The sequence below is a fragment of the Psammomys obesus genome, unplaced genomic scaffold, assembly GCF_907164565.1.
Source record: "Psammomys obesus unplaced genomic scaffold, mPsaObe1.curated_primary_1811, whole genome shotgun sequence".
Classification (NCBI taxonomy): Eukaryota; Metazoa; Chordata; class Mammalia; order Rodentia; family Muridae; genus Psammomys; species Psammomys obesus.
Genome location: NW_026587216.1, coordinates 4,700,749 through 4,728,687, shown reverse-complemented (window position 1 = coordinate 4,728,687; position 27,939 = coordinate 4,700,749). Strand labels below are relative to the sequence as shown.

The 27,939-nt window shown below is 40.4% G+C and overlaps 1 protein-coding gene across 4 annotated transcripts in view; it reads right to left on the bottom strand.

Annotated features, from left to right (window-relative positions):
• The window catches only part of Arl15 (ADP ribosylation factor like GTPase 15), a 368,038-nt gene that overhangs the window by 228,335 nt on the left and 111,764 nt on the right, over positions 1-27,939 (bottom strand). For all 4 annotated transcript variants that reach the window (XM_055603618.1, XM_055603621.1, XM_055603619.1 and 1 more), the window contains one exon: positions 10,897-11,041. In XM_055603618.1, coding sequence (XP_055459593.1) covers positions 10,897-11,041 — 145 coding nt within the window. The remainder of the gene's footprint in view (positions 1-10,896; positions 11,042-27,939) is intronic.

The following is a 27,939-nucleotide window of genomic DNA, read 5'->3' as shown; positions in this document are numbered from 1 at the left end:
CAGCATCTGGTAACAGCTGAAGAACTGACTTTGGAATTAGACAGAACTAGACTCACATTGCAGCTCTTTCACCATGGGCAGCCTACTAGTCTTAGCTTTCTTGTTTGTCCAACAGGAATGACAGAATCTACTTCACAGCCTTGTCATAGGATGACATGATGTAGGTACTGGGTCTATTACAGGCTAATGGTGGAGAAAGTCACTGGGTCTTCATAAAACAGGAGAGAGGGAGAAAAAGGGAGGGGAAGAGAGAGAGGAAGAGAGGGAAGAAGGAAGGGAGGGAGAGAGAGATCAATCCCCTGTGCTGAAATGTTGGTGCATACCTGGGCCTGAAGCAAAGCCTCTCCAGGTGTCTGGCCTCTGGGAAATCAGGACAGTCAGTGCCAATCACAATACTCCTACAGGCACCAAAATTCCCCTTCAGGAGATCTGGATGCTTGAATATATCTACCTATCTCACATGGATATTCTATGGATTAAACAGCAATGATTGTGAAATCCTGGAAACAAAAGGCCTCTGCAGATGCTAAACAGTCTATTAGTGGTTATGTTCATGACAACTCTCAAGAATGGATTTTCCAGAGAAGCAGGGCAGGTCCCAACTTTGAAAAGGAAAGTTATGGATCACAACAGTGATGTTTAATTGGATTTGATTTTAAAAGCTAACAGCAGGCAGAGACTCAAAGGAGAAGTAATACCCTTCCAGAAATGGCCACAGCCATATACAAACTACAACTTTAGAAATGTATTAATCCAATAGTGACTGTCAGTATCTTTGACTCTCTGCAGAACCTTCCATAATAAACTAGCTACAAAAACGTCAACCATTTGAGTTACTAAAGTAACCAAGGATTATTATTCATAGGCATATAAATATTTCTGCAAAATACTCATGTTTTCTCCCCAAAATGGACATGTGTACCTAGGTTTATACTGCAAATGTATTCATGGTCTACCATACCATGGTCTCTGTTATCATTCTTATAGTTCAGCTATGGTAATACCTGCTCCGAATACAGTCTAGGTAATCGATGTAAAAAACCAAAACAAAATGAACTTTTCATGGAAGAGAAACAATGTTTCTCCATTGTTTTAAATATTGGCAAAGACCAGAACTAAATGGGTAAAACAACATATTCAGTTCAACCAAAAAAAAAAAAAACAACAACAACAACAACAACAAAAACCCCACACTCTATGTTAGTTCTGTTGCCTGACATGAAGAGTTAATATTTAATAGAGTAAAAAAAAAAGTCAAACCATCAGAAACTTCTCTACAAAAATTTAAGGAACAAAAGCACGGGCTACACAGTAACAAAGTCCAGGCTCAAATCCTGGGTCCAGCAATTACTAGCTGTTTGATTTTATCAGGGAAGTCTTTTCTAGTTTGGGTTTTGTTTTCTTTTCTTTTCTTGTTTGTTGTTGTTGTTTTGTTTTCTTTAAATCCACGTTCCTCCAGATTGCAATGCTGCTAAGAATTTTTATCCATTGGCTAATTTACCTACTGTGGCAACCTCAACGGAATCATTGGTACACTGTCCCAAGAATAAAGAGAAACTAAGTGCTACACGGAATACTTGAACCCAGGTCTTGTCATTAAAGCGACACAGTGCTGCGACTCCGGGCTGCACCAGTGAGCGGGTGGATTCTCACTGCTGTGCTTGCTATTGAGCTAGAGATGTTGGCTCTGACTAGGCAACACGTGTGACTAATAAACTCACACATTTGCTTTCCTTTGTGTCTATAAATAATTTGACACGAGCAACCGAAATTGATTTTTTTTTTTAGGTCTATGCGACATTGCCGTATTATTTATTACTGGAACAAAAATAATACCATGAGCTTAGAAAGCCCTTCCTGCTGGACATTAATAAGTCCTGGAACATGGGAAGGGTAACTGGCTAGGCCCTGAGAGCATGAACATCTATTGCTCCTTCAAAGTTGGAGTCCTCTGATTGTTCCCCTAGGAGTCTGTGCTGATGTGACAAGACACTCCCTACAGTGCTCAGACTCACGGGCCGAATTTTCGTGTGGCTTTGGCTTTGAATTCCCAACCACAAGATGAGCAGACTAGATTAGCTCTTTAATAGTTCCGCTAAAATTTGGATTCCATTATTTATAATAAACAAGAAGGAAATAACAGTAACAGCTCAGACAAATCCTAATGGCCTCGAGAATTTGGCTGAAGACCTCAGGAGTAGGTCTCCCTGGGCAACACTCAAATAGTAGGATGGCCGTAGCCTACGTTACCCACTCATTTTTTCCTGGCCTATCTATGCTACATTAGTAAGACTGAAACCTCCCTTAAGATTTAACCCCACAAATTTTAATAAATATATGACTTGGTAGCTCTTTGGGGAAATAATTGTTTGCATAGCCTCTTAGTCAATGTTTTGCAATCCTTAAATCTAACAAAACCTGTAAAACAGAGGAGATAGATTTGAAAGTTTTGTACAAGGAAAGCATTCCTGGAATTGTAACAAAAGGAGGAAAGTCAGTCTCATTTTATTCATCATGTGTAACACATAAATGTTTTACTTGGGCCTACACCCCAGGTCCTCATCTCCCCTTCCCCCAAGCCTGCAAAAATGCACTTGCATACTTGACAGTGTGCTTCTGAAATTCCTGGATCCCTCTAAAGAACTGAAGGGCTGACAGAAAAGGCATTCCAGAGATCTGGTGGTCTCGACTAGGACCAAGAGCATTATTTATGCCATGACAGTTTTGTGATGTTTGGACAAAAATCCAGCGAAGTTCTTCTCAATAAGATTTCAACATCATAAAAGGAAATTTAATCTACTGGCATTTATAAAGCACACTCCTTTAGTAGATACCAGTATTCAATGTTTAACTTGCTTCTCTGGTTAACCAAAGTGCAGGTAATACTGAAGTTATTTTAAACACTTCACTCAACTTCTTGAGGCTTTTCTCTGTCTTCTATTCAAACTGCCATGTTTGTCCACTGGCAATTTTTAAAGAGCAGAAAGAATCATGTATATGTACAGAGATCCTGAAAGAGATTTTCAACATTTTTCAATTCAGAGTACTTAGTTTTCTCTCGATAGTTCTTGAGCTCTGTCAATACATTACTCTAAGCTTTTGGATTCTGTTCTTCTAGTTCAAAAACGAAAAACCAAGTAACAACTGTTCCACAAGCTCCTAGTAGGCGAACTCAGACAGAACTCACTTTTGTATTTAGACCTCGGGAGAAGTTGCCCAGCTTCTCTCTCCCAACAGGTCCTGCTCTCTGGAGGATTTCTTGGCCCTTTGAGTTTTGACAATTTAAGTATCTTTTAAAAATTATGCCAAAGCTGAAAGATTGTTGAAGTTAACAATCCAATAAAATTTGGATTCCCTTTCTTCCTGGAAAAAAAGGAAGGCATGCTTGCTTTGCTGAAACTGGGTAGACCTGCCCTTCTTAGGGATGGCTATCAGTTCCTAAGAAACCCAGGGTTAACAAAGACCCTCTTCTTAATTGTTGAAAACAATTATTTCATCTTAATTTGATTTACATTTTCAAAACATTAGAAAACAAATAATTTAGAACATTGAATTTTCCCCAAACCACAACAGAGCATATTATTTTATTCTTTCCCAGCTTATATTCAAATGCATATGTTTCTATCACTTAATATTTAAAATAAATGTAAATTTAATTTTTCATTTTCTTCAACAAAGGACAATATATTTTCCAATCTAAGGCATGTCTATTGAAGTTCTAAATTTTATTTAACAAGCTCCTTTGCTTTAGGACATTTATGTTGCTTTAAAGTTTCACTTATAAACAATATTTCAAGGAATTGCCTTAAACATACAGCTTCTTTTATATTAGTTACTCATGACAAATTCCCAGTTGTGCTGTATTAGGCCTGTTATTTCTTTCTATTTCTTACTATGCTGAGAATTTTTATCAGAAATAAACATTGGAAATCTTAACTCTTATCAGTGATTTCATATTTTTTTAAATTAAAGATATTGAAAATTAAACTTACTTCCTCTATAATGGAACTGGGGATTGAACCTGGGCCTTTGTGTGTGCTTGGCCTGCCCTCCCCTATGCTGCTACATGCCTAGCTCCAGACTGAAGTTCTCCTGAACACCAACTCTGTATCCGCAGGGTAGATTGAAGCATCCTACTAATAAGCTGCTATAATTGATATGGTTAGATTTTGTTTCTAATTTTTGCAACTATGTGCATGAAGGATGGTTGGTCTGTCACTTTCTTGTAAGGTCATTATCAGATTTTAGTATCAGCTTAATGCTGGTGTATAAAGGAAATGTTAAGTTTTTCACTCCTCTTCAATTTTCTAGAAAACTAACTTTTTTTTCTCTTTGCCAACTCTCCCCTCCCTTGGCAAAATGTGTGGCAGGATCCATCAACGATGCTAACGAAAAGTTTTCTTAACTATAATATCAATTTCTTTAGAAGACAAAGACCTATCAGAATTCTCTACTTCTTCTTGACCGTGACTGGAAGGTTTGTCATTTAAAAGAACTGTCCACATCATCCAAACAATCAAACTGATTGGTAGAAAGCTGCTGTCAATATTCTCTTCTCACCTCTGAATAGTTAAGTCATGTATATTAGATGTTGCTTTGCCATTTTCCAAGTATTGGCAATCTATAGCTTTTTTAATTTTTCCTAATCTGTGTAGTTAAGCCATATCAATTTTATACATCTCTTCAAAAAAGAAACCAAGTTTCTGGTTTCATTAATCTCTTCTATTATTAATTAGTTTAAGTGCTTTTTTACTTTGGTCTTTATTATTTCTTTTCTTCTACTTAAGAGTTTACTCCATTATTTTCTGTTAGTTTCTCTTTGAAGATGCTAAGAACATTGATTTGAGGCTCTTGTTTTTTGGGTTTTTTTTTTTCAAGATTCATTTATATGTTTGGAGTGTTTTGTCTGCATGTTTGTCTGTGTACCACATGCGTGCTTGATGCTAGATGGTTGTGAGCCACCATGTGGGTGCTGGCCACTTGGCAACTGAACTCGGGTTCTCTGTAATAACAAGTGCTCTTAACCTTTGAGCCATCTCCGGCCCCATGTCCCTTCTCTACTAATACCAGTGCACATTGCTGTAAATTTTCCCCAAACTCCAGCTTTAAGAGGCCTATCACAAGTTTTGGTAAGCTGTCATTTGGGGCAAGCTGAGTTAGATTTCCTCTCTGGAGATCTCAATCCATAGGTTAACCAGAAGCAACTTAGTTTTCAAACATTTGGAAACTGTCCTGAGGATGTTCTTGTAAACGATTTCTAGTTCAATTTTATGACAATGGCAGGCCTGTCCAACCCATGACCTGGGGATCATGTTAGTGCAAACTTCCTTAAAACACGGTAAGACTTTAGTGTATGTAATATGCGATGTAGGGAGGGGGCCTCCATCAGCTCCATTTTGTGGTTCCTTGGCCTGAATTTTGCAGATGACAATGTCTAAAGGCTGGATTAGATACGCCTGTTAGAACCTGAAAACACAGTTAGTGCCACTGGAGTCTACAGAAAGTAACTGATACTTGGTTTATGTATTATAGTAGATAATTATTTTCTTTAGTACATGTTCAAAGGCACCTGGGAAGAATGGATGCCTTCTGTGGTTGGGTGGAGTGCTCTGTACAAGTTAGCTGTGTCATGTTGGTGGACGCTGTTGTTCAAGTCTATCATATCCAGGCTGACTGCCAGGCTGGAACTATCAACGGCTGAAAGAGAAATTTCTCATTTTACCTAGGGGTTTGTCTACTTCACTTTGTTTAGTTTTGTGTATTTTGAAGATCTAGTGTTCAGTTCTCTTGATTAAAATGATGCCCTCATCACTATAAAATAAACTTCGTTGTTCTCCATATTATTCTTTGCTCTCAAGTTTACATTGTCTGACACTGGGCCCTGGCAGTGGTAGCTCACCCAACACTCAGGAAGCAGAGGCAGCTAAATATTGGAGTTTGAGGCCAGCCTGGTCTACAGAGTGGGTGCCAGGACAGCCAGGGCTACATAGAGAAAGCTTGCTGGGGGGGGGGGAGGTATGAAGAATTACATTATCTGACATTGGTACAGTCACATAATTTCCTGTTTTATACTGGACCTATACCTTTCCCCCTCATTTTACTCTAAGTGATCTGTATCTATATTTAAAGTCAGTTGACTCTTATTTTTTTTAACTTGGCAATATTCATTCTGTGTTAACTGAGGAGTTAGGTCATTTACATTCTATCTAATTGTTGCTGGTGATGTTTGAGTATACCACCTTGCTACTTATGGCCAGTTTGGTCCTTTTTCATTGTTTTTCTGTTTCCTGACTGGGTAATTTGGCTGATTTTTTTCTTTCTTGAAAAAAGTTTTGTCTGTGTTGTGTTTTTAACTTCTTTTTTTAATGTTTTCATGGGAGTAATGTTTTTCATTTGGTTTATGAGGTTAAATCAGTTCTGATTATTGTATTTGGATGAGAATCAGAAGTCTTTAATCATTCATGTTCTTTCTATCCTCTCTTGAACCCCTTCAGGCTGTCCTTCACGCTCAGATGGCCATGTTTCTGCACACCTATTCCAGAGCTCACCGTCCTTATTGAAACCAGTGCCCATAACACTTTCTCTTGTGTGTGCATTCTAAAGAAAACAGTTTATCTGCAATCTTACAAACAACCAAGTGGTAGTGATTAGAATTTCCGTAAGTCATTACCACTTCTTACATTACTATTTCCTCATTTCTCAAGGTGTTATCTACCCTAATAGTCCATTAAAACTGTTCTATCAGTATCATTTTCTATCATAATGCTACCATAATCAAGGGCTTTTTCAGACTTTCGACTTGACTCTGTTTTTTTTTTTCTTGGCTGTAACTAACGTCATGTTATGTAGAACTGCCTGGATTAAGAATCTTTAACCACAGATGCAGGAATATAAGTTCTCGAGGGTGGGATGTTTGTCTGATTTATTAACTGATACTCTGCTACTGTCTAACTCAGTGGCAGATATAATAAAACACTCAGTGAATAAATATGGAATGGAGAATGAAATACAGTTGCGCTTAGAACCCCTCTCTGCTCTCTACTGTTCATTTCTAGACAATCTCATTCAAAGCCACATTTCAGTAGTCTCTCAAATCTGTACCTGCCAATCTAAACTGTTTCTAGACTGTTACTTCAACATTTGAAACATTGCTAGATGTCCTGCTAACACCCAAAAATTGGGGTGTCCCAAACCAACCTTTTCATTTTTCTTTTACTTTAAAACTTCCTGTCTTGGTTTTTCTACTTCTTTTTTACAAATTTCCTCAAATACCAAGGTAAAAACTTGAGTGATTATTGATTCTTCTTTTTCCAATGACTGTCACTTTGACAGTATTGACCCCATGTGCTCCTAACTTCCCATCCCCACAATCACTGTCTCTGTTTGCTCATAGCTCTATATTACTGGTATCTCCCAAGATCTTTTCTAGTCTCTAGCTCTACTTCAACACTTCCTACATGCCTGTACCATGACCAGAAGAACAGATTTTACTCTGAATGGCCTGTTTTAGATCCTTGCCTTAATCATGGCTTAGAATCCTAACTATCAAGTGAAGCACTTTTCTAATATGTTCACTAGGAAGCTTTCTTTGATCCCTCAGGCTAAAAATGATCACGTGTAATGTCCATTCCTATACCACCAAGTACAATGCATATCACAATTTCTTAGATCAGGACCTGGCATGTAACAAGCAATCAAGTGGGGACCATTTTGCCATTTAAAAAGTTATCTTCCAAACCCAGTATAAACTTCTCAATGGCAAGGACCTCTAAAGAGGCCTCCAAAAAGGCCCTGCGCCAAGCTCAAGATAGCTGCAGCTCATAGAAGTTTCATATTCAAAACATTGGCTAACTTACTATCTAATTCATCAGAAAATCAGCTCGCACACATGTTAATGATTGGTTCCAGTAAGAGGAAAATATAAATTAGTTAATAATTGAATAAAGACAAATAGAAAACATTAAATTTATAAATAATAAAATTATTTGCAGATAAATTTTGCATTGTTATTCAAAACTGTACCTCTAGAAGTATTGCCAACTGACAACTGATAAGTGAAGAAAATGATAAGTTTTGTTGCTCTTACACCTTGGAAGCTACTTTGCTTGAAAGGAATTACAAAGCTAAAAGTGTTTATATAACTTCATAGAACATAACTCAAAAGATAGTCAGACAACCATATTTTTGCATCAGAAATCTGAGGGCTTAGATATCACTGAACTTCATTTGAACACCTGAGTTAGCATCCTATCTCTGTACCTAGCTATGTTAATATGAACATATCACTAGACCTTACTCGGGTGATTTAAAAACAAATTAAAAAAAAAAAAAGATTCTTACAAATCAAAGAAGATATTACGAGGCTCACAGAGGGTAGTTTAGGTAAAAACACTATAAACGTCTACACAAACGTCTACATCTATGTCCAAACCTTGTGCCAACCTGTTTACAGAATACCAAGAAAGATCTGCTGTCTGCCCTTAATAGCTTAGGAAGAGTGGGAGGGCGAGACAGGCACAGGAACACAGCAGCTGACAGGAATTGACTGGAGGGCTTTGGAGCCAGCGGGGTGAGGAGGGAGGACTCAGTGCTGTCTGTAGGAAAAGGAAGCCCCTCAGGAGCTCTGTGCACACTAGCTGTGCCTCAGCAATCTGCTCACCCTCTGCAGACTTACAACCGGTTACGGCTGATACCTGCTCTCACCCACCCTTTAGGCAAGCATATATACATATAAATTTCCTTTTTTTTCATTATTACTTTATATACTTTATATCCTGACTGGAGCATCTTCTCACACTTCTCCTCGCAGTCCTTCCCTCTCATTGCCTGTCCCCCTATGCTCCTCCCTTTCTCCTCAGAGAAGGAGAGGACTCCCATAACCCATTATCTTTTTAATCTATAACTCGGTCTTGAAATCTGCACTCTTCTCTAACTCAGTTTTTTCTAAACCTGAGCTGAACTAATGGGAAGTTCCCGATCACCAATATTTTTCCTACTTAAGAAACTCTGGTGAGTGATTTCATCACCCGCCCATCAGCTAAGCCAGGGATTGAGTCATTGCTGGAGTCTCTTTCCATCTTTGTCCAAAGCCAACTGATTACCAACCCCTGTTGAGTCCCTCAAACATTGTTCTAGCCATCCTCAGCTCTCCATCTTTCCTGGGAGGGCCTCACCTAAGGCTTCGTCTCGCCCAGCATGCCATCATCATCTCCCACTGCCTGTGCCTCCCGAAGTGTTCCTCACAGTGCATGCCCCACATCAAGGCCAGTCTCGCTCTCCTCAAATGGATATCTGAGTGTATAGCTTCCTTGCTCATAAGACTCTGATATCTCGACACTACAGATAAAGTTAAATCTCTGAGTTGAGTGTAAAAATTTTGCCCAGACTCAGCAGCTCTTATGATTTGTCACCAAGCCTGCCATGGACACGGATAGTGATGCAGAAATGTGTTTCTGGGAGGCTCTACCCTGAAGTGCTCTCCTGAGTTCACATAACTATGCTTTCTCTTTCTTCTCCCACCCTAATCTCTTGGCCCTGCTTACTAGCCTGGCTTACTGATCAGCCTCAAACCAAGGGGAAAGCTTTATCATGCATCCCGCCTCTGCCCAGGACCAGGGAGCCACTGATAATGCCTTCTTTACAAATTTTGGGTGTGAGCGTAAGTGTCTTTGTGATTAGTGGCCTACACGTCCAGACTGCTGGGGTTACTGTTATTCTGGTATCTAATGGCAAATGTTCAAAAGATTGGCTGAAGGAACTCCATTTTTATCTGCCTCAGAAAATGTCTTGCCTTGCTTTCTTCTGATGGGCAATTCTACCTCAGCTGCTCTTTTATTCACCTACAACCATTCTTCCATTACTGTACTGAATGTGCACTCTTCTTTTCTACCTCATTGTCAAAAGAGGAAAGAGGAAGCATTAGGGAATGGTAGACGCTCTAGGCTAGGGATTCTCATCTTTGCTGATGATGGCACTCAGGGCTAGGTAACTCCTTGCTGTGGGAACTCTTGCGTAAACCACAGACTTCCTACTGGCACCACTAGCCTATAGCTATTATGTAAACCAGAAGCATCCTCTCCCAGCCGTGGGAGCCAAAACGTCTTCATACTACCAGGTGTCCGTGGGGCAAAATATCTCCCGATTTTTAAAACAAAACAAAAACAACACTATTTAGAGCTGGAAAGAAGGCTTAGCAGTTAAGAGCACTGACTGTTCTTCCAGAGGACCTGGGTTCAATTTCCAGAACCCACGTGGCTGCTAACAAACAAGCTGTAACTCCAGTTCCAGGGCATCTGTTGCCCTCTTCTGGCAGAGACATACATGCAGGCAAATTACAACACATAATAAAAAAATTAAAAAAAGATAAATAAATAGATAAATCTCAAAACAAAGATTTTTTTTTAAATCCCTAACTCTTTTACACTGACTTCGTTTCAAGTCATCAAACATGGTAAGAAGTAAAGGATCAATGGCTCCTTCAAACTGTCAGTCCTTCATGTGACAAACGGTGAGAAGGGAAGTTTAGTATACTCACTAGTGCTGTTGAGGGAGCATGTGACCAACAAAGGTCAGCTGGAGTGTCACTGCAAGGGAGGACAGCACGCAGTAAAGCTCAAGACTAGAACTCCCCAGACTCCGGGGTTAGTTTTCATAAGTATTTTGTGAGCTTGATTTATCCTGTGTCACTGAAAAGAACCGAGAGAGGGGCATAGGACACAGCTATTTCGTGCTAATATTTTTTCAGGAAAAGAGACAGAGGATTTAGAGTTGAAATAAACATACTACTGAGGCGCTAGCTAACAAACTGAATGGGCAACAGAGGCCACATAAGCAACATAGGAAACTGGCAAGGCTGGGGGCCAAGGAGGAAATAGAGGCACTCGAGACAACACCCACCTGTGGTTGACACAACGTTGTCGGGGCTCTCGCTGCAGAGTTTAGACAACAGACTGGTCTTGCCAGAGCCTGTGAGACCTATGCAAACCAAATCATATTCAGGGCGTGCAGGTGGTGGTCCCTTGCAGCAAAGTGCTCGAAAACACTGCCAAGAGAAAGAAATGGAGACAAACCTTAGTAACATCTAAAAGAACTATATAGCTAGGAAGATGTAAGTAAGTAACCCATCAGATTTCAGCAGGAATATGGTACCTGCAGGTGGAGATACCTGGGCTGTAACATTTTGTCAAGATAGTCAACACTCCGGTCAGCAGCCATGAGACTTGTCTATGCCGCCACCCCGCTAGCTGCGGTGGGAGCACTGGCTGTGGGGTTCTAACAGTCCCCACCAGTGCACACCACTTGAACCTACCCATGAGGAAACTACATAAGCCAATCTTAGAAGCATCCTGTACAATGCCTAGTCTGTTTTCTAAAATACCACTGTCTCAAAAGCCAGAGACAAAGGAGCTGCTCTTCGTGAAGGATCAGAGACATAATACGAAGTGCACCGCATCTTAGATTAGATCCTGAGTTGGGAGGAAGAAAAGTGCCATAGATGACATTATTGGGACAATAGTGAGGACTGAATATAGACTGCATATTAGATAACAGTGTTGCATAAGGTTAAATTTCCTGAATTAAAGAACTGTGCTGTCATTATGTAAGAAAAAACCGTTGTTCTGAGAAAACACATGCTAAAGTACTTGCAGGTGAAGGGTCTTGAAATCTGCAATTAGCTGGCTCAGAAAGAGTCTAAGTCTCTTACACTCCCCACCTCCATCTGGTGGGGAGTGTGATAGAGCAAACATGGGGAAACGCTAAACAGTGGGGCTGAGTGAAGAGTCTGTTATGGTTGTAGAACTTTTATATGAAATGGATGGTGCTGGGCATTGAAGCCAGGGCCTGGCATACGATGAGGAATAACGTGGCCCCAGACTCTCAGTCTTCTTGTTCTGATGTCAATTCAAAGGAAAAAGAATCTTAATCACTAGAGAACCCATGTTCCCTCTCTGCATTCTTGCCCTTTGTTAATTCGCATTTCATGTTAACTAAACTCACAGTTCTATCAACTACAGTTTCTGAGCTATGCAGACGTGTTTAATCTCCATCAATAAAGACAAGGGGTCTGAGTTGTTTGATACTTGAACTTATCTCCTATCCATTTAAGACATTATGTATCAGCTTTCCAGAGTCTGAAGTATTCACAGTATTTGTTTGATATGAACATTAATTCGTAAGAGACAAAAAATAGAAATTGGGAAAGAGGAACACTGTTCTCCTTTGATTGTTAGAACCCACAGAGGAAAAGACCTATAAAACTCTCACTCAGATAAAATCTGAGTTCTACTTGACTACCATACTCTCACAGTCAAGCCCAATTATTCCTCTCCCTCAGTTCTAACATCTGATCAAGTCTAGTCCAAATGACCTCTGAAACAGCTCTAGAGCAGCGGTTCTCAACCTTCCTAATGCTGCAACCCTTTAATACAGTTCCTCAGGTTGTGGAAACCCCCAACCATAAAATTATTTTGTTGCTACTTCATAACTATAATTTCGTTACTGTTATGAATCGTAATATAAATATCTGATATGCAGGATATCTGGTATGTGACTCTAAAAGGGATCGTGGCCCACAGGTTGAAAACTTCTGCTCTAGAGTCTATTGGCTTCTCTCTGCTTAGGCTGTGGTAACCTGGATATCAATACTCTTCCATTGCTTCCAGGAATATTTAACCTTGCTCTGTTTTCCACAGCAGCCACTGTGACTGTTCATAAAAACAAAATCCATTCTATATCCTTACTGTTCCTCAGTGGCTTCCCCTGACCCATGGCTGTAAACTCTTATCTGCAAACACATTCCAGTCAACACTATCAGCCTCATGTCTACCAGTTTCTAAGCCTTGCTAAGCAACTGTCATTTGAGGCATTTGCCCATGCTGTTCCCTCTTCCATACTGCTAGCTTCGCCAACTCATCAGCTCCTAGGTTTCGGCTTAACCAGCCTTCCCTCAGAACAGACGGCTCTGATCTGAGACTGCATTAGCAACTGATGTCAAGCTCTCATAGCATGTTTGGGGATTCATCATACATACAATTACAGTTTCACATTCACCACCAGTCTGCGGGAACTACATGTGTCCAATTTTGTCTCATATCCTCAGTGCCTAGGACTGGACAAAGAAAGTACCCTCCATAAATCACTGTTGGGAAAGTGCCAGATTGAGTTCCAAAGTGGCTGTACAAGTTTACATTCCCACCAGCAATGAAGGAGGGTTGCCCTTTTTCCTTTTTCCACATCTTCTCCAGCATATTGTCCCTTGCATTTTTGATCTTAGCCATTCTGATAGATGTAAGGTGAAATCTAAGGGGTTTTTTTGATTTGCATTTCCAATATGACCAAGGATGTTGAAGACTTCTTTAAGTGTTTCTCTGCCATTTGATATTCCTCTGTTGAGAATTCTCTATTTAGCTCTGTACCCCATTTTTTATTTGGATTACTTAGTTTGTTGGTATTTAACTTCTTACCTCAAGATCTAGCTATACCACTTCTGGGCATATATCCAAAATATGCTCAAGCATACAACAAGGACATTTGCTCAACTATGTTCATAGCAGCTTTATTCATAATAGCCAGACTCTGGAAACAACCTAGATGTCCCTCAACCAAGGAATGGATACAGAAATTGTGGTATATTTACACAATAGACTACTATTCAACAACTAAAAACAAGGAAATCATGAAGTTTGGAGCAAACGGATGGAACTAGAAAAGATCATCCCGAGTGAGGTATCCCAGAAACAGAAAGACACACAAGGTATATACTCACTCATAAGTGGATATTAGCCATAAAATATAGGATAAACATACTAAAATCTATAGTCCTAAAGAAGCTAAACAACGAGAACCCTAGGGAAGATGATTAATTCTCATTCAGAAGGGCAAACAGGATAAGCATCAGAAGTGGGAGCAGACAGGGAACAAGACAGAAGCCTACCACAAAGGGCCTCTGAAAGATTATACCCACCAGGGTATCGAAGCAGATGCTGAGACTCATTGCCAAAGTTTGGGAAGAGTGCAGGGAATTTATGGAAGAAGGGAGAGATAGAAAGACCTGGAGGAAACGGGAGCTCCACAAGGAGACCAATAGAGCCAAAAATTCTGGTCCCAGGGGGTCCTGCAGAGACTGATGAATCAACCAAGGACCATGCATAAAGAGGACCTAGAGCTCCTGCTCAGATGTAGCCCATGGGCAACTCAGTCTTCATGGGGCTCCCCTAGCAAGGGGAGCAGGAGCAGTCTTTGGCATGAACTCAGTTACCTGCTCTTTGATCACCTCCCCCTGGCAGGGTGACCTTACCAGGCCACAGAGAAAGAGGATCCAGACAATCCTGATAAGAACTGATAGGCTAAGGACAAATAGTAGGGGAGGAGGATCTCCCCTATCAGTGGACTAAGGGAGGAGCATAAGAAAGGGACAAGGGAGAATGGGACAGGTAGGAGATGAGGGAGGGGGCTACAGCAGGATATGAATTGAACAAATTGTAATAAATAATAATGATAAAAATATTTTTTAAAAATCACTGTTGGATGGAGAATGAATGGCTTTTAAGTTTTACCTAAAATAGAGAAAAGAAAGCACAGAGGCTAATAGGATGCTTCATCTAGACTATCTGGGTTCCCTATTTTTAAAAAGAGAAGAGTGTCAAAATAAGAGAAACCCTTGACTTTTGTACTTCAACACCAGAAGATAGCCACGTTCCCCAAAGATGGGTTTTTGAAGTACAAGATCTAACTTTCTCATCACACTAGAGAATCTTTTTACCCCAAGACAATTTCCCTCAGTTTTTAAGAGATTTTGATGACTTCTGGTAAACAATTTTATGATCCATATCCTACACAGATTTATCTCATCGTATTTCCTCTCTTCTTGTTAAGCCTGAGGAATACTGGTTATTTTAGTCTGCCTTCCCATGATTAACCCTCCTAGCCCTTCATCTTAGTAACTCTTGTTTGGACTTACTTTAGTTCCATTATGCTTTTCCCTACAAGATTAACGAACACAATAGTGAACAGTCTCCTCTGTGCCAACACATCACTTTCTGGACTCCCATGAAGACTGGCTCACACTGTCAGCAACTCTTCCCTTACACTCCTGATGAGTCTGGACAGATCTCTGCATGGGCATATATATTTCCTTGAAGGTGGCCACTGGCTAGCAACTGTTCACATTGAGAGAGGTCTTCTATGTTCAGCTCTGACAGCACTCCTTACACAACTGTGACCAGCTGCTTTGGTCTCTGGGAAAACAGTTAGGATGCCTTTTCTGTTCTAGAAACTAGCCCATGGCTCACTCAGCTCTTCTTGTATAGTTCCTCTGGGCCAACTCTTGGGAGGGCAATGAGACTGGTCCCACTATGTGAACCAAATTACCATAAATCTTAAATACAAAATGAAATATGTGAAGCCAGGAGGATGACTCAATGAGTTAAAGGCTTTCCACCAAGCCTAATGACTTTAGTTCATTCCAAAGTTATCTTCTGAGCTCTATGTACATGCTGTGGCATGCACACACACACACAGATAGATAGACAGACAGATAGATATACATACATATATACATACACACATACATATATAATGAATACATTGATATATAAATAGGTGAATAAGTAAATAGATGAATGAATGAATAAATAAATATAACTTAAAAAGCAAAACATGAGCAACTGTTATTGACCCTGTTTAAATTCTCCATTAATCAAAATCACTCTACATACTTTGCCCCAAAGTTATATAATTTCATCTTCATGCTCTCTTTAAAACCCCGAGTACAGTAGCTTTACACCCAAGCCCACCAAAACCTATATCACCTTTTACCTCATGACAGAAAGCCTCAGATACTCAGACATAAAACACAACTGCGCAATGACATTTGGCCTCTCCTGCCTCTTACATTCTTCCCAGTAGAGTCAGCTCTGCTCCCGTGGCTCTACTCACACAACCTGCAATGTCACCCAACATGACGATGCCCTGTGCACACTCCCACCACTGTCCGAAATCCCCAGCCCTGGGGTCCCAGCTGTTCTGATGGAACCCAAACAAAAGCTGAATGAAAGAAAAAGCCTCACCCCTCTCCAGACGCAGACTAGGGGAACACAGCACTTGAGAAAAGAAATGCCACACTGGCAGCTCTTACAAGAAATATTTAAAACAAATCCCGGCACCCTAGGATACATATGTGCTGAAAACAAGTGCCGTGGTTAACAGAGAAACTGTTATATTTTGAGCCAACACATAGAACTTTTAAGTATGTGCCATTTCAAATCTGGGAGGAATGTTCATGGTTTTTAAGTCGGCTCCCAAAACTGTACTGAGTTTTCATTTGTTTCTTGTTTTAAAACCCAATGAAGCTTTGGATCTTATAGTCAATTTACTTAAACTTACTCACTTTGGCCTCTAGACTATACTGTACCAAAGTTCATTGTGTTTGTCTCCTACAGCAGCTCTCGCATTGTTAAGAGTAAGCCCCTTTCACTGCCGTACAATGCGAGACACAATGCTGTCGGCAGTCCTGACAGTGAGCAGCAAACTCGGGCTTCATTCCCAGGCCAGACACTGAGGCATTGTGTGACTCTGCTCAAGCCCCATAAACCTATCCATGCTTCAGTTTCCCCATGATTAACCAGTAACATTTAACACTATCTGCCACTTCCTTTCTTCAGGAGGATGTTAGGAGGCATGAGTTCAATGCTTTATGCTCCTAAGAAAGGCGCCAGACAGACAAATAACTGTTCATCATGATGCTCATTTTCCTAAGGTACCTTAGCTGCTAGTTAGCTTTCTTGGGCAAGGGTCTGTCAGCCTCACACACAGCCCAGCTTGGAGCCCCTTCCATTTGCCCAGAGCAACAGCTGCGTATTCTCAACCCCACCCTAGCTAACCCAGGTTCTGCACACAAAATCCAGGGCCCTCTGTAGCAGGAAATAAAAACAGAGCAGTCTGACTTGTAATCACACTCTAGGGGTGGGGAGGGGGACTGCCACCACCACCGTCTCTCCTGCCTAGACTGTTCTGGCCTTTACCCACAGGGTCAGGTATTACTTGTTCCTTTTTGAAGGAAGATCATGTGGAGTGAGAATAAATTAACCAGGAACAAGTAAAACTGTAAGGGTAAAAGCAGGGTTTGGGTTATATGGACTAAAGTCTGGTAGCCAGCCTTACAACAAGATTCTAAGGGTCTTAAGTTTTGCCCATTTTTGTTGGGGACAGTGTTGGACAGTGTTAGACATTTGGCAGAAGCAGTAGTGAATGCAGTAGGTACTTGTTGAATATCTCCATAACAAACCAGCACTGCAAAGTACTAATTTGGCATTTAGCTATGGATTTCATCAGCACTTGAAGACCCTGGCTGTCCTCCAAAACATACACTAGTCCCTCAAACAGTGCAAACATCTGGACTTCTTACTACTATGATCTTGTCCACCAGAAGGGAGAGGTTTTCCCTTCTCTGTCTACCTGGACATCCTCTATTCTAAGTATTGCCCAGGGGCTTCTTCTTCAGCGCCCTCAACTCCTTGGTGCTGTGCACACAGCCAGCACTGCAGGTAAGACTTGTAGTTTTATCTATACAATTAACCAGCTGATAAAAATATGCATTCAGACACAAGGACCTGTCCGTTTTTGCTCTCATTGGTGGCTCTAAAAGGTAAACTTTGATTGATTCTGAGGGTGGTCAGGCATCAAAACAGTGAGAGAATTGTCCTGCCACCCCATATTTCTGGGTGAGAGACTTGCTGAAAGGCCTCCTGCTCTGACATTATCCCCTGCACTGCCAGGATTTCCTACCATCCTGTGGCATGAAATTCCCAGCCTTGTGGGACATGGCATTTGTTTCAATCAACGCTCTGTTTTTCACCATGAATGCAAGATTTTATTCTGAGCACGATCCCAATTCGATTGAAGCTCTATAGTTGCTGGAAATTTTTCTTCAGTCAGCTTCAGGTCTTCCCCCAGCCACAGGGACACTGCCCAAGCCACAGTTTCTCCCTTATTTAAATACGGGTCTCACCAAACAAAAAACCTGTAATATACAGCCATCCTTTTATTTATTTTTTTTTAAATATATAAGGGTGGAGCTCAGCATGATGCTCAGGAAATGTTTGTTTTGTTCATAAAACATCGCTGAGTCAAGGCCATACCTTAAAGCGACAATTCACATCTCATTCTAGATCAGGCAGCCTGGCTTCAAAATCAGAAAGCAGAAGGATGTTACTTCTACAACGTTTTTTGTTTTAAAAATTATTTAAATATTGTATGTGTATTCCTGTACACCACACACATACCTGCCTATGGAGAAACATTAATTTCTAAATCTGTTATCTTTGTTGTTTTATTTATTGATTTTTTTTTCCTTCATTTTACTTGCAGTGCTGGAGATAGAACTCAGGGCTTCATAAGTGCTTGCAATAACCAAATATGAGTCTGTCTTTTGAAATGTAATCCAATACAAAATACAAATCAATGCCAAATGTGTGGCAGGATGTGTCTGAACCAATTAAGTTCTGCAGGAGAGAGCCATCAGGATCAGAATGACTGGATGCCCACATAAGTCAAAGGAAGGGGGAGCTAAGTGATTTGTGTCTATTAATTCAATAATTCCATTTTCAGACCAGAAAACTGGGGCTCAAAGGAATGGGGTGGTTTGTCTATGGGGACAGAATTCAGGTCCCAGCAGTCTGGCTCCAGAACTGTTTCTGGAACCTCTGGAAATCTACATAGGGCGACCCAGGTAAGATGATGGCGTGAGTGGCAAGGGGGGGCCTGAGTCGGGGCTGTTTAGCTCCTCTGGAGTCCTGGCTCATGTCCTTATGCCTCAGGCACTGCTGCATCCAGAGCCAGAGACCAGGAAGTTTCGGTTGTTTTGAAGAAGTCAGAGAGCTCTGGAGACAAGGCTAATTCCTTGAGCGAAAGAAGAGACAGATGCCTGGAAAAGGAGCCACAACTCCTATTCCTTCCTCCCCTGCACTGTGAGCTTTGTCAGAGATAGACCTTTTATTCTGGACAAGGACACAGTGATGCTACGTGATACTCCCTGTCTCCCTGTGCCTGTTGCACTAACTCTAAAGTAGGTAACAGGGTAAGCAGAGAGGGGCTGGGCCAGTTTCTTTCTTCCATTTAACCCCTTTTTGTCTGTCCTTGGAAAGACTACCACTTATCTATAGAGAAGCCCATGCTGCACACAGATTTGTTTCTATAGGCAGAAACACATAAAATATCTCCACCAGGCCAGCCTTCCCATTGTTGTCCTTAAAATATATGTATAAATTTTGTTTCGATAAAGTAACCTAATAAGAAAAACAAATAAAGCTGATTGAGGGAGTTACAGGAGGGAAAAATGCATGAATATGCCAGGTCTCGCAGAAATGCATGCAAAGACAATGATCTATGAGAAACATGCATTCTTTAAGCCAATCTCTATTTACAAGATGAGAAATGAATGTCAGACACCTCCCACAATCTTGGAAGCCCAAGTTCTTGCAAACATGTGAGAAGAGTGCAAGATCAAAGTGGCACCAAATGCAGCAAAAAATACTAAGCACAGAGACAGAATACTGTCGCCCTTGACCACCAGACAGTCCAAAGACTTCACTGAATTTGCAAGAGCAATCCACTTTTTGAGGTGAAAATCTCATTGCCCTTTAAAACCCTAGTGAGAAAAACAATAAACTGTTTTCCTAGAAGATGGCTCAAACCTTTGGGCCATGTGGGCTGGGAGCTCACAGATGATGAAGGCTCTGGTCGGGAATTGTCCCAGGGCTGGGGCTTCTGGCCAATACATCACACTGCCTTGGGACACTAAGTCTGTCTTTGCAGTACCCTTTGTATTTCTCAATCCACATTCCTCTTTTGGGGTGAAATACTCCATTATTTCTGCTTTGTTCTGGGCTGTCTCCTGTCTCTGTCCCTATTAACTCGTGGCAACAAAAGAAACAAACAGAAGCAGGGGATTTCATGCTTAGCAGCTATAGACATTGGCCTCACGGCTTTGCAGAGGGGCAGACATCTGAGAGTCTGAATGGAAGAGAGTGCCGCCGCCGCGCTGGGCCAGACCAGGGGCCCACGTGGCTCCCAGTCTGCGCATCAGTCAGCCTTGATCAGCAGTATTCACCAGGCCTGATACGGCTGTTTCAAGATTAACCAAAAGTGAGGTTTTAAAACTTAGGGCATGTATGAGACAACTAGATTTAAAGAGACCAATTCAAGATTCTCATATATTCTCAGAATTGTAGATCTGCCACACTACTTACAGATCAGAGAGCTAAGAGTCAAAAAGAAAGAAATTAAGAGATTCAAAAAGGTAGCTAACTTGCACATGTGTTCCTGATTTTCAATATAAGATTTCTATCTTATGCTGCAGGAAATCTAATTTTTAAGTATAAATTTTCATAATGGCAAAATTATCTAATAAAACCAGCAATGTAAACCCTACAAAGGGTTGTCTATAACACACTGCAAACTTTATATACTTTCAGAGACACCTCCCAATCAGAGTTTCTGTTATTAAAAAAAGCATGAGGCTGGTCAACCAATATTCTATGCAGGAAGTTTATTAGGAGGGTACGGAGGGAGTGAGAAACAAGGAACGGTGGGGGGAGAGAAAGAAAGAGAAAGGGGGGCGCCCCAAGAGAGAGACAGAGAGAGTGTAAAAGAGAAGGAGTAAGAAAGACAGACCATGTGTCGGGGTTGGCCCTTTAAGGGGCAAGGTAACCACACCTTGCCCCTTATTAGTTGCTGGGTAAGCCAGGAGCAGGTTGTGTTCCAAAATACTAACAGTTTTACCTGCATCTGTTTCAGAACATACACTATTTTTCCCTAAAAAGTAAAAAAAAAAAAATACAGATTTAGTTAAAAGTGAAGCACCAATCTATTTTATATAAAACTTCCCCTCAATAGAAAGTAGGTCCTGAAAATAAACGAACACTTGAAACATTTCTATATTTTATGCATTTGTAATGAGTCACATCATGAAAGCACTTAAAGAGAACTAGCTCCTAGGGTCTCTGTCCTTTAGAGGGATTGAAATGTCACTGAAAGCCACTGAGAGGCTTGCAATGCTAAAAAAGAAAATAAATTCCACTAATTTCTTTTCATCTTGTGATCCTTAACAGACTTTACTTAAGTCTTTGGGCTCTATAAAAATAAAGCTCACTCCCACACACTCCAGGGTGACCGATCCCTGTATATTTGTCTACCTCTGCTACTCACTTCCTTAGGTCTTTTGGTCAGAACATTATCACTGTCCTCAGGACAGTTACCGTGTCTGCTGTTGTCATCACCTCAAGTATCACCCACTTCCATCCCCAAAGATCTATGATCTCTCTAAAACACATGAAGTCATTTCCATGACCTAAAATATTCCTGCGACAACCTTTATCTGTGAGGGTAATACCAATGCTTTACATAAGCAGACAAAGCTCTTTTTTGATTTGGTCTTAGCTGTCATTTCTGGTTCCATGAGATGTGTGTAAATCATCTAAAACAGGATTTGACACACAAAAAATAAAACAGATCTGACAATAACAGTTCTTTATACTGTTATTTCCCCACTACATGCTTGGACCCTGTGGAAACCACCTGCTCCGTTACTGGCTCCGCTTCGTCTAAGAAGCCTACCCACTGCTTACCTATCAGTGCCCACCCTCTTTTTCTGCATTTTTCTAGGTTCACCTCAACATTCCCAGCTCATAAAGCGTCTTTGATCTTCAGTGTAACTTAAATGATCTTTCTATTCCTTTGGCATCTTTTCTCTTTCACTAGCGCTAACACTCACTGTTCCGTCATGGTCGTTTGCTGTCCATCTTCCCCTACTGGATTTTGAGTGATTGGATGAAGGCAATAATTCAACTTTGCAACTGGATGTCTGACCCAGCATCCAATTCGCCATGTGGCAGGTGTTGCCCAGTAAGCGTACCACGCCGATAAAGTACATATCAGATGAGCCTGAAACGGAGAGGCCTACAGCCACCAGGACAAGGTACTTCACTGGTGACCATCCCTTAATCTAGAAAGTAAGATCACCTCTTGGGATCACTAGAGTAGTATACAAGGTATTATTTACCAAATGAAAGCACAGTATATAATAATTAATAGGTATTATCATTATTATAATGAAAGGTTTTTTGTTTTTTTTTTTTTTTAACGTAGAACAGGGTTTTCCTAAAGAACACCGATTTTTGTGATTACAAATCAGGATTCTTTTCATGACATATAATTAAATATAATTCATGGTTAGGTTTATTTATTCATCCATTTGATCAAAGGGCTGATGTAACACCACATACTAGTGCTGACTAATAACAAAGGCAGTCCTTCTGGTTTGCTTAGAGCAAGACCAATTAAAATTGTTCACTATAGAATACAATGTGAGATCACAGGTTTTTCTTCTTGCCCTAGGAAGGGAAAACTAAAAAGCAAAATTTAAACATATTACTCTATCCTAACTATTAAACTGATTCTTTGACAATAAGGTCAATCAATAGGAATACCCAGACAAAAGGGTAAGGGCAGAGGCAGATTCATTCCCCGTGTATCCTTACAGCATGCTGCTGTAACTGCTGACAAAGACAAATGTTTACTATGGTCTAGTGCTGAAGAGCCAATACAGTGAGGGAGATGTTATCTTGCCTCACACATCAACACATGTGCCAGACAGATTCTGATCACAAAGTCTGTTATTGGTGATGAAAAAGGCAGAGAGGGCACAGCTGGATATCTCAGATCCACAGCTGAGCTGGCAGCAGGGGTAGTTCAAGACATCTTCTCACTTTAAAAGCTGGATTTAATCTGAGTTATTTAAAAGTGAGTTTTATTAAAGAGGCATCTTTTTGCTATGATTAAAAATTACATCCAAAAGCTGAGCACAGGTGAAGGCAGACAACTGAAATCACCTATGAGATAGTAACAGAAGTTCTTCAACACCCACAATAATCACTTAATAAAACCAGATACCAATAATAATAATAATCTGTTTACATCTCAAAAAAGTGAAAGGTAGCATGCAGACTTATATTTGTGTCAGAAATGTTTCTAGTATTTTATTCCCTAAAAGTTGTAGAAGTACAAATGCCTTGTAGATGGTAGAAGAATCTTATAGCAGATTGATGAAGGTATTAGGACATTCAGGAAAAATAAAGAGTAAAAATTATCCATTCCTTTATTCTCAATATCTGCAGGGGGCTGTCTAAGCACACACTCTATAAAAGGAGTTCTCCAACTAAACAGAAAAATATGAGATGTGAACGTGGCAAATATTTTTCTCTGATTGCAGAGAACATAAGAGTGATAGTATTAGGAGGTTTCATTCACAGAATGAGAAAGAAGACTAACATGTCCCCAAGAACCAAGAAAACCTGAGTGTCACCTCAGGGTTCACTGCTAGGTTTAGCCACATAATACCACATGCCTGCTGGCCTGAGCCCAACTCTACCACAGCCGCAGGAGTAACTCACTGCTCCAGCCAGCGACCATCCAACTGGCCAAGCTCTGGCCCGGGCAGCCATGGAACTGAGGGGGAAAAAAAAAAAATCAAAACCTCATGGCAATCCATAGCAATGAAAAGCAGTAACTTGAGCTCTTAAGATGCTACAGTATACTACAGAATACCTTTACAGGGAAGCTCAGAATACACTCAAGTCTACATTGTGTTCCATGGTGCAGAGAGCTGGTTTATAGATATAAAATAGAACAAGGTTTGTTTACGTCCTGCTTCCACAGACATTCTGACAGAAAACAGCAGTCTTGAGAGTGGGAAGGCCAACCAGCCAAGATCCGGGCCAGAGAGGAAACTGTGAGCTGAGAGACATCCGGCCTGCATTTGCTGAGCAAACATGTTTTGCCTTCTTGTTTGCCTTTCCTGATCTCTTCCCCCTCTTCCCCATTTCCATAGTCCTCTTGGTATATTACGCCACTTGATACTTGCATTGCATTGCTTCTGCTTGGCTTTCACATCTCTCAGGAGGGAAAATGGGACTGGTAATCCATGGAGCCCTGGGTAGCAACTAGCTCTTCTCACTTAAAAACAAAGGCACAGACTGGGCTACTTCTGTCACTAGAAACATATATATAAAATCTCCTAAACTCCTTAAGGATATGTAACTGGCTTCTATGCATGTAAGCATGCACACACTTATTTATTTATTTACTTTAAATAAAACCCTTCTGTGTTTCCACATGTTCATCTATTTAGTATCAAATATTGACTTCTTCAGGTTTCCCTTTTCCAGTTTTCAAAGTACACCATAATTATGAAGCAATTACTCATCTGGAATATAGGCAAAAACAGAACAATCATATTCACTGTTAACACAAGAAAGGAAGAAATAAAAGACTGTTTGGCTAGCAAACTTAGCTCTTCCAAAAGAATAAAACTTGAAGACTTGTAGTGAACTGCCATACTAAAGGGAAAAAGTACTGATGCAAGAGGTGTGGAAGAAATGATTAGATCCAATGGTTCTCAACCTGTGGGTCCTTTGCGAGTTTCACATCGGATATCCTGCATATTACATATTTATACCACAATAGCAAAATTAGAGTTATGAAGTAACAATGGAATAATTTCATGGTTTCAGTCACCACAACATGAGAAACTGTATGAAAGGGTCACAGCGTTAAAAAGGTTGAGACCCACTGCATGAGATAAAGGCATGTTTAAAAAAAAAAAAAAAGAGATGCCTCATTTGATGACAATGTAGAAATAATTCATATTATTCTGCATAAAGAATTATAGTTCCATCCTGAACAGATCCCACAGAGTCATGGCATTTCATAAATGAGCAAGGACATATTTATGATTCTTTGACCTTTGTATAGATAACAAATTGTATAGTTGAAATAAGTTTTAGAGGGGCTGGAGAGATGGCTCAGAGGTTAAGAACACTGACTGCTCTTCCAGAGGTCCAGTTCAATTCCCAGCACCCACATGCTAGCTCTCAATCATCTATGATGAGAGCTGCTGCCCTCTTCTGGTGTGCAGGCATACTCTGAACCACAAAAATGAAGAAAGATGGCCAGGCATGGTGGTGCACACCTTCAATCCCAGCACTTAGGAGACAGGGGCAGGTGGATCTTCATAAGATCAAGGTCAACCTGGTCTACAGAGTGAGTTCTATCACCAGAAAAAGGCAGCACTAGAAAAAAAAATATGCAGGAATAAAAAAATCCGAGATAGAGTTTTAGTCTAAACAAATTCTACATATTTCTAATACCTCATTGTTGCACCATCACAAGGCACAGGGAGCAACTGGAAAATCTTAAGCTTGCCCTCAGATCATCTTAACCAATAGGACTTCTAAAAACCATAGTTCTCTTTGCAACCTTATGATTTTTAAATTTCTTAAAAATTCTTGGCCAAAGTAATCAAAGAACAAGGTATCCTAAAGCACGTGGTTTGTAAAGAAATATTTTCAAGTGTTAAATTATATACTAGTTATTTTACTGTAAACCACAGTCTCTCATAGAAAAAAAAAAAAAAAGATGTGACTAAACAAGTCAGTAAGAGGAGACACAGAAATACAATTTCACCAAATACGAATGAGAAATCTGAATCTCATTCCTCCCAAGTAAAGCAGCAATTGACACATTCAAGGCCTAAGGATAGGCAGGATGGAAGTGTTAAAATGGAAATCACCAAGTTAGGAGTGAAATGCTCACAGAGCAAACATGAAAACCTGAGTTTGGATCTTTTGAATCCATATGAAAATCCAGCCATCAGGGAGGCAAACACAGTAGACTCTAGGGGCTCCCTGGCCAGCCAAGCCAGGCAATCACTGAGGTCCAAGTTCAGTGGGAGACTCTGTCTCAAAAAGTAATGGACAGGCTCCAGAGATGTCTTGGTAGTTAAGAGAACTTGGTGCTCTTGCAGATGAGCACGGATCAGTTCCCAGCACCCACATGATGGCTCACAACCATCCACAATTCCTGTCCTAAGGGATCGGATGCCCTCTACTGACCTGTGCAGGTATCAGGTATGCAGAAGATACACAGATATGCATGTGGGCAAAAACTCTCTCTCTCTCTCTCTCTCTCTCTCTCTTTCTCTCTCTCTTTCTCTCTCTTCCTCCCCCTCCTTCCTTCCTCTTTCTCTTTCCCTCTCCCTCTCTCCCTCTTCCACACACACCTATTAAAATCATTTTAAATGGGAGGGGCAATAGAAGACAAGGCAAACTTACCTTTGGCCTCCATACCCAAATGCAAGGGCATATGTACTGATTAAAGAAAACAAGTACACCATATTAAAAGGACACCCGCTTTTAATTAATTATATTTTAAATACTTGCACCTTTCAGTCTTCACACAATTCTTAAGGCTTTAACATTTCCCAAACGTTTGTCTACACAAAGCAAATCATCCCAGTATGTGGCCAGGGCAACATTATGGAATAAACAGAAAGAGAGCAACATCAGTAGTGGAGAAGATAAAGAATTCAACAGACTTTTTCATGGTAAAAACAAAACACACACACACACACACACACACACACACATACACGCCAGAAAAACACAGCAACAAACAAACAAATAAGCACATGGTTGAAGAGCATGTCTGGGTAGGACATTTCCCACTGGACTCCGACTTTCAGGGCCCCAACCAGTCTCTCTCCTTCTTTATAGCCGGGAGGCTGGTCTCTGCAGACTTTTACATTCAGTAAAATACAGACGAGAAGAACAAAATGGAGCTAGTTCTCCAACTTTCTTCTTGCAAGGGAGGGGGGATATCACAGAGAGGGCATCACATCGCACCACTTATCATGTCAGACCCTCCATGCGGCCCTCTCTACCGGCAAGGTCCAAAAATAGGTCTTTGCACCCTTGGGACAAGGGATCATCTTGGTATCCTGCCCACACCTTTGGAAATGGAAGTGTCATCCATTTTTGTTTTGTTTTTCTAACTTTACATATTGCTAATTCTGGTTCTGACAGAATCCAACTGGTAGCTCTTGCAATGGCTAAAATAAAATTAAGGTGGTGTCTGTATAGAGGCTTTAGCAAAAAAGGAAGTTAGGTTTAGGAGGAAGGATGGTGATTGTAAATTTTGGGTGCCCAGTATTAGACATGAACATGGAATTAAGCAGTAACGGAGTCATTCGAGGAGGAGTAGGGGTTACATGATAAGCACCAGGTGAGCTACATCCACATGTAAGGGGCTGCATATACAACATGGAAGTTCTCTGGTATTCTTGAACAGAAAAAATTCTTGTCTTGGCACATGAATGCTTACATTATTAAAGCTGGAAGTTTAAAGACTGTTCCTTAGCCTGTATCTTATAAATCACAGTACTCATAAATCAAGTTAAGTCACAGCAATCACTTTGAAGGACTTTGGTTGACATTTAACCTCATTAACAAACTTTATTATACTCCCTCTAGAATTTAACTAACATTTCTAAGCATAGTACACTCAAATTTATTTTTAAAGTATTTCAAATACGTCACCCAAAATGATCCCAAATACTAAATTCTTATAACTCCAGTAAACTACCATCCAATTGAGTGAATATTAAGTTTTCAAACATTCTTCTAGTTTAAAAAAGTATATTTAGTTTCCAGTTTAAATCAATTAATTCAATTTGATGATTCTAAGAAAACAGTATTATCTTGAACTCATTATCAAAATGACAACGTGAATTCATTTACCTCATCATGTATGTGCATAATTCTAAATTTCAAACAGACTCCTTTTTTGGAATGCTGGGGATTGAACCCAGGGAGTCACACATCTTGCTTGGCCAGGGTTCTACTACTAGGCTGCAGCTCTTGCTCCTCAACTAAAGCCTTATTGACAGAGAGTTAGTCACAACCCAGGTTCCTCCCTGCTATACTTGAGTACCCTGTGGAGAGTGCTTCCCAACTATTGAACAGAAATACCATGCCTTAAATACGGCACTCCAGATTCAAGTTATATATATATATATATATATATATATATATATATATATATATATAT